The 7847-nt window shown below is 35.5% G+C and overlaps 1 protein-coding gene across 1 annotated transcript; it reads left to right on the top strand.

Annotated features, from left to right (window-relative positions):
• Nucleotides 1-1421: 1421 nt before the first annotated feature.
• LOC110039040 (putative alpha-L-fucosidase 1) lies at nt 1422-2205 on the top strand (the record flags this gene model as incomplete). The annotated part of the gene is made up of 1 exon (XM_020743983.1): nt 1422-2205. A coding segment is annotated over one exon (784 nt), but the record flags the coding sequence as incomplete, so codon positions are not given.
• Nucleotides 2206-7847: the final 5642 nt, after the last annotated feature.

Genomic DNA, 7847 nt, shown 5'->3' on the forward strand with positions numbered 1-7847 from the left:
CACAACCCCAAATCAAGTAACGCAGGGGAATATTCCAGTAACACTTTAGCCCTAAATCAAGTAACGCAGGGGAATATTCCAATGACACCGCAAAATAATCGAATAACACCATATAATACTCGAATAACACTTCATTTTTTACAAATAGCGCAGATGAAATATTTCTGTTACACAACGGGATATTCCTAGCTATTGCAATCTGAACTATTGCAGTCTTATTTTTGGTTAAAAAGTAGAAATAATATTTGAACTTTCATCATCTTTTTCGATTTCTCTTCATTGAAACATGTATACAAAGCCTCATACACACCATATAATAATGTGGCATTTACTTACATACCACCCTATTCTTGTGTATTTTCATATCTAACACCTAAACTTTTCTTTTTTACATTTATACCACCCAAATCTTTTATATCTCATCAAAATCATCATCTTTTTAACTTTTAGAAACTGAAGCACACCTTTTCATGCATAGGTAAGATGGTCCGTATGTAAAAATTGAAGTTTAGGTACTACATATGTAAATACATAGGAATTGGGTCGTATATATGTAAATCTTCATATAATTTATTGTTTGAATCGCTCTCCTTGGAGAGTTTTATTTTGAAGACTTTGAAGTTGCCGAAAAAGCGTGAATTATGATTGGGTTATTATTGCTAGACTCTATGGCCCTATATTCTATGCATTAATTGTTTAATTTTTTTTTTTTCAATTTTGCATTTAGCACATTTCATCTTGCAATTTCCATTGAATTTCTTAATATGTAGGAAGAAGATATCTGACTTATACGTTACCTGGTAACTGGGTTGTGATATATTCTTGGTTGTACTCCATTACTTCCTACTCGTGAGTTTTTCCTCCTAAGTTAAACGTCTGTTGTATAATAAAGTTTAGAAAATATACACATTGGATGTGTAAATAAAATTAAGGTTGGAGTATTATGATGGTAGAGTAGACCTTAGGCAATATGCAACGAAGTTATTCAATTTGCTTTGTGTAGAATAAGTTTCATACCGAAGCCATAAATCATCAAGAAGTAATGACAAATGAGGATTCATGAAGCCAATCAAGGTTGCATGCACCATCATGTTTCACTGGTTTCCATGTAATTTTGTCTCAAATTAGAGCTCTGTTACAACTGCATACCATTCAACTTTATGTTTTATATGAAACATTTAATGCGTGCTATTATTTTTTTTGACTTTGGTTGCTTTCATCACAACCCTTACCTTCACTGTTTACCATTTATGTTTGACTCCTTACCAATGTAACGAAAGCTTCATCAGACGATTCTGCTTAATGTCTTCTTCATTTTTTGCCACATTGCTGCTTCAGATCTTCATCCTACATCCATATATTTATGTTCAGTCAATGAGAGAAACTAATTTCAGTTTTTCTCTTCCTATTTTTATGCTTAGGTATTCTCTTGAAGGGGATCCATATGGGCATGACTGGGTTGCTCCTGAGTGCGATTTATCCATCAGGACCGGTTGGTTTTGGCACAGTTCTCAAAACCCTAAGTCTCCCATAACCCTACTTGACAAATACTACACTTCAGTGGGCAGAAACTGTCTCCTTATACTAAATGTTCCCCCAAATTCATCTGGCCTCATATCTGATGAAGATATTCAGGTTCTTCAGAATTTTACTGCAATGAGACAAACCATTTTCTCACATAATTTAGCTAAGGATGCCATTGTTTCTGCCACTAACACAAGAGGAGGTCCGAATGAAACTCATTTCACCCCTTCAAATGTAATTGAAGAAGGTATTTACTCCTATTGGGCTCCCAATCCCAAAGAGCTCCAAGCTAATTGGACATTAATCCTGGACCTCAGACAATTGAAGTCTTTCAATGTGTTGCAAGCCCAGGAGCCAATTCAATTGGGACAGCGTGTAGTTGAGTTCCATGCTGATGTTCTCACAGAAGGAGGGGTGTGGAAAAGGATAGCAAATGGAACAACCATCGGATATAAAAGACTTGTACTATTTCCTGTTGTAAAAGCTCAGTTTTTGAGGCTTGTTATTGACAAATCTCGTGCTGATCCACTTATATCCTATCTGGGCTTATATTTTGACCCCTATTCCATGACGCATAATCTACTTAATACAAGTAGAAGGCCTTCTTTTGACAATATCAGGGCCATCGATCTGAGAAGTAATAAAAATTCTAGCAGTGTGACTGTACATAGTTATGCATGATTCTCTGCACTGGAACTTGCATCCTTGAACTTCCACTTTCTATGAGTCAATGGAAGAACGCCTATAAGAAGGATAACCCTTCTAAGACTTGTTCTATCCAGTTTCAGGTAAGGCTGTACTCATCAAATCTATAATAGGTATGTTATCTGTTTGCTGCTTTGTTTCCTCAACCCAGAGTTGTGGCTACGAAGAATCTCTTGGTATGTCTTTGTTATTGCATTATTCTGAGTAATAAATAGTGGCCTCGATTTATTTTCAGTTACAGTTCAGGTTGGAAAACCAGACAACTTTTTATGTGTTGTCTTTTTCTTTCTGTTAATGTTGTGGTGCGGAAGGCGGGCATCTTGAATAGTGGCTATTTTGGTGCTTATTTTCTTTAACTATCATTGTTGTGAAATGTTGTATCAGATTGATTGAGCTCGCTCTGGATTCTTATTTCGCTCGTATTGATTTCTCAAGTACATTAGCCGTGTGTATGCATATTTGAATAAGAAATACACTATATCCTTTAAGAAACAGATTAATATTGTTGTTATATGTACCTCTTATGTTTTAGTTTTCTTAAAGGCTCTGGATTAAACTACGGAATCAGGGTTTGTCCCTTACCTTACAGGTGTAAGATAATGTTTATTTTATTCTGATGTCCTATTCCCTATAAGGGTAAGCCCTAATAGTTGATTACATTCTCAAAGACTTGAGGCCTAAAGAGAATTCTCGATTAATATATTGTCTTATACTATCGAAATTAAAAGGTTAGGCTTTCGAAGTTGAGGTGTCAGAAGAAGGATGTAGGTTTAGAGTTTTGGAAGAATTAAGGTCAAATGGGATGAGACTTATAGTTCGATGATATTGTGTCATTAAAAGGCCAAATAAAGGGATTTAATCATCAATGGAGGAAGGTTTACTCAAAGGATGGTGATTGAAGAGTTTGAAAAATAAGAGTAGCGGGTTTTGATTGATCAGATGAGGTCTTAGGATAAGATCAAGATTGATTGGTTTGATTGGTCTGAAGTTATTGGAGTCTGAATAATAGGGCCAGGTAGAAAGTATTTCTAGATGAAAATGAGGTCCTAATTTTAGAACACCTTTAGTTTCTCTATAAAATCTAAATAGGTGGACTAACCTAGACTTTGGGAATAACCCCCTCGATCAGGATGCACATGATTGTCTATCATCCTAGTTGATATCCTTCTACTACAACCAACCTTATAACTTGAAATCCTTCTTGACAACCACGATCATGGGTTGTGTAGATTTTCTTAGTTTTAAGGCAGTTTGAAATGTCATTGTTGGTAACCATAGTTTACTTTATACTAGGGCATTTTTATTAGTTTCAGAGGGTGATGTTGTTGCTTTACCTGTCTTTGTTCTTAGCATTAACTAGGGTGCTTACTTGACTAACCTAGATTTCTATATTTGGACTAGCCTAGGTATGTGCGTGATCCTTAGTTCTTGTGTCTAAGTTGACTAACCTAGAGTTCATGTCACATTTTCCTAGGTTTAGTTCTTATTCTTTCTGTTGGTGGATTTCATATTTTTGCTTGGAGTTCAATATTTTGTTCGTGATTTGTTTTAGCTCTTAGGTTTTTAATTGAGATGAATATCAAGGTTCTCATAAGTGTAAGGATTTCCAATTACTTCTCTAGGTTGGCATTCTCAGTTTTAATTATTTTAATTTATCCTCAAGTTTTATTAAATGTTCATGATGGGAACCATCATGTGAGAGGTTCTTCTCCTTTTTTTATCCATTTGTTTACTATTTATGTTTATTTTTAAAAGATAAATACACATGATACAAAATATGGACTTTGAAACATTAATTTTTAACTTAATACAAATAGAATAATACAAGGCATGACTTAGGTTTAAATTGGTTTAGACTTAGGCTAGGGGTGAGCTGAGGTTTAGCTAAAATGGTGCTTGGTTTGGTTTGGTTTGATTGGATTCTATTTATGTTTGACCTGGGCTGAAACTAGGTTGGACCTAGGTTGGCATGTGTTGACTTGGGTTAGACTTGGGTTGAACTTGGGTTGGACTTAAGTTGACACAGTTTGAACTTGGCTTGACCTAAGTTGGACTTGAATTGACCTCAGTTGGACCTCTTTTGGACATGGGTTGAACTTGATTTTACTTAAGTTGGATCAAGGTTGGGTCTGGGTTGACCGAGGTTGGATTTAGGTTGGACTTGTGCTCAACCTGGTTTAAACTAGGTTGGACCTGGGTTGAACCTTGTTGGACCTTGGGTTGACCTAGGTTAGACCTAGGTTTACTTGGGCAGAAGTTGGTTCGCCTGGGTTAGAATTGAATTGATCTAACATGGATTAGACCTAGGTTGGACTTGGGATGGACTTGGGTTGACTTAAGTTGACCTTACATATACTTGGGTTGGACTTGGGCTTGCTTGGGTTGGACCTGGGTTGGCTTGGGTTGGACCTGGGTTGGCTTGGGTTGACCTATGTTGACATGGGTTTGAAATAGTTTGACTTGTGTTAGACCAAGGTTGAACCTAATTTAGACCTAAGTTGGACTTGTGTTGACCTGGTTGGACCTAGGTTGTTATGAGTTGAACATGGGTTAACCTTGGTTGGACCTGGGTCTGGTTAGGGTTTGTGTTAGGTCAGGTTAGGCTAATTTGTGTCTAGCTAAGCTAGACCCAAACCTAAGTCTAATCCAAGGCTATTTAATTCGATTAACCTGAACTTAACTAAACTTAAAAAAATATACAAAATAAGAAAAGAGTAGGAGGGAAGAATCATACTGGATAGGAGGGCTGCAGGTGTTCATTGAAGTAGGAGGTGCTTAATCCAATTATTTCGTGCCCCTCGATGTTGTTTCAAAGGTGGGTAAGATGGGGCCTATTTATGGAGAAAGTCGTTGTTACCCACAGATCGAAACTAATGACTGCCTATTTGGGTAGGGATTAATGGAAATGGTTTCTCTAATGGTGAGATCTCCTATGGATCATGAATGATGAAACACGTATCAATTCGATGTCTTATTCATGGAAGAAGGCCACAGATTGCTGGACTGGCTCGAGGTGGTAACCATGTGAGCATCAAGCGCAACCACACTCCAGAACTTCCTTGCATGGCCATGCTCAAAACTGGCATTGTCACATCTGTCCAAGGTGGTGTGGCATGCAGGCATGCATGCTCAAGGTCGTAAATGAGTGTGCACACGTGGGTCTCTGCTTTGATGGGCACACAAGTGCGTGGGCGCTTATGCTCATGTGGGTAGAGCTTGTCAGCTTGTGATCTTGATCAGAACGATAGCATTGGCCCATCCCGATAAAGGAACACCCAAGGATTTCTGACATATGACAATCTTAGCTTACTATCTCCAAGCTAAAGGCAAATGAGGTGAATATGTGGGTCCTATCTCATGAAAGTTAAAGTTCTTACTAAAAGCTAAAGTGAACCACGAACTTAAATAAATTTTGGATTTGAGATTGATGTATTTTAGTTTTGAGTTTGCCTTGAGTTCGAATGAAGGGTTGATCGAAAGTGAGGTCAACAGTTACAACCTAAGTCAAAGGTATTTCTGAATAAATTCACCACCATACATTCTGCCATTAATGTACCCAAAATGCCTTAAAAATTTGGGCAAACAATTCTCATAAGTGTTTTAATACCTTTAAGGATCTTTTTTATCACTATCGTATTCATGGATACACCAGACCAAATGATGAGCTATGTAAAATTCATAAACTAAATTGTAGAAAAGATAGGAGAATGTTGAAACATTGATATTAATAGATTGAAACACTACCAAGGTTTAGCAACAATGAAAATTGCCCATAAAATTAAATTATTCCTGTGGTTTTATTGTATTGTGCATAATTAGATGCAAGTAGTTTGACAACACTCTATATGATTTGGGAACAAGCATCAAACTTGTCCTATTATCTATTGTAGGAAGCACATGCTAAGAGAATTTAGGCTCACCATACTATTACTTTAGTTTTGTAACAACTTAGTTAAATAATACAATCTTGCTCATCATGAGCGACAACATGCGCAAGAAATTTCAACTCCAATTCTCATGTGCATTCACATAATATCTTGTAAATTTTGTATGACCTCTGCGAACTATCAAATGTCAAAATTTTGATTCTCTTGAACTTGACATATAATGTTATTTTCACTAAGGGTAAATTGGTGAACCATTGTAGAGCAAAATTTCTGAGCGCTATGAAGATATATGTCATTATAGCACATCATTAACCTTTATTTGAGAAAATTTTGACTACAATAAAGCTATGTGGATGATGGAAAAAGAAATTCCATTGTATGATGTCAAAGCTGAAATTTTAAACTTCTCTTGTTCTTTAGCCTCCATGTTCTTCTTGGAGAAGCCATTTTCTAATTACATCTTTCTCTTTAACATAACTTAGACTCTGTCTCCCCTATGATCGAAGGAAGAAGTAAGTTCACTATTTGAAAAGTAAGTCTCATCATCTACTATTGGAGTCGAAAGTATAGATAGATTCTACAGAATCAAATGGCATCTCAACATAAGGTTTCACCCTTGGCAAATACTTTAGGTTTTATCTAATCATTGTCTTCATCTTCTCGTATTCGTTCATCTCATACATAAAATTATATAGTGCACTCCAGATCTTGTGAGTCATCTCTATTACTTGGTTTAGTTTCACAAAAAGTTCATCTCCTAGTTTATAACATGATCCACACACACCAAACATTTGAGGCTGTGGAATTCTTAATTGTTAGTTGACTCACACCAACAATACAAGAGCATTTTGAGAAGAGAAGAAGAACAAAGAATAGAAGAAAAAAAAGTATGTAAAGATGAAAGCTCTAAAGTTTATTAAAAAGTGGTGTGGAGAGGTTTCATGTTGACACCTTCATAATTGAATTTCACACTTATAGGATTTGGGTCGGTTTGAGTTGCGCTACATAAATGATCACAAAAAAAATAGAAAAATACATGTTCTTATACATTCAAACTTATAACATAATATGTTGCTCATTAACATCTGAAATTTGAGTAAACAAATTTTTTTTGTCGTAATCTAAGTTAATTAGGTTGAATTATTAAACTTAGATAAGTCATCCTATTGTTCGACATATGATGAATAGCTCCCAAGGTTTCCTGATATCTAAACTTTTGCTGGATACTTCTAACTTAATCATGAGATGAAAAGGTTCAGCCATACAACTCAAATCTCTAAGGTTTGATCAAATTTGCACATTTCTACTCATTCATGTCTTAAATGAATCATTTTGATTTTAGATTGACTTGTTAAAATGTCAAAATGATCGATACTTAACTAAACTAATTTATAATTGATACATCATCAACAAATTTTGTAATTTTTCATGAATCTTGGAGCGATTGACACAAATCATGAAGAATTTTCTGAGCAAGAAGCATTCAAAATCAAATTAAAAGTTATCTGAAATTCCAATTTCAACAAACTTATAGTTAAAATGACATGCTAGACAAGACAGACATAACGTTCCAATTTGGCCCAATCCGAGTCAAATCAAACCAATATCAAGTAGTAAAGTTAGTTTTAAAATTTTTTGGTGACTGATTGGAAAGTCAAATGAAGTTTAAAATAGATAAGATTGTAGTTGTCGGTCGTAATTTGTTGCGAAATATTCTGAATTTAATTATAT

Source organism: Phalaenopsis equestris, unplaced genomic scaffold (assembly GCF_001263595.1).
Source record: "Phalaenopsis equestris unplaced genomic scaffold, ASM126359v1 Scaffold234917, whole genome shotgun sequence".
NCBI lineage: Eukaryota > Viridiplantae > Streptophyta > Magnoliopsida > Asparagales > Orchidaceae > Phalaenopsis > Phalaenopsis equestris.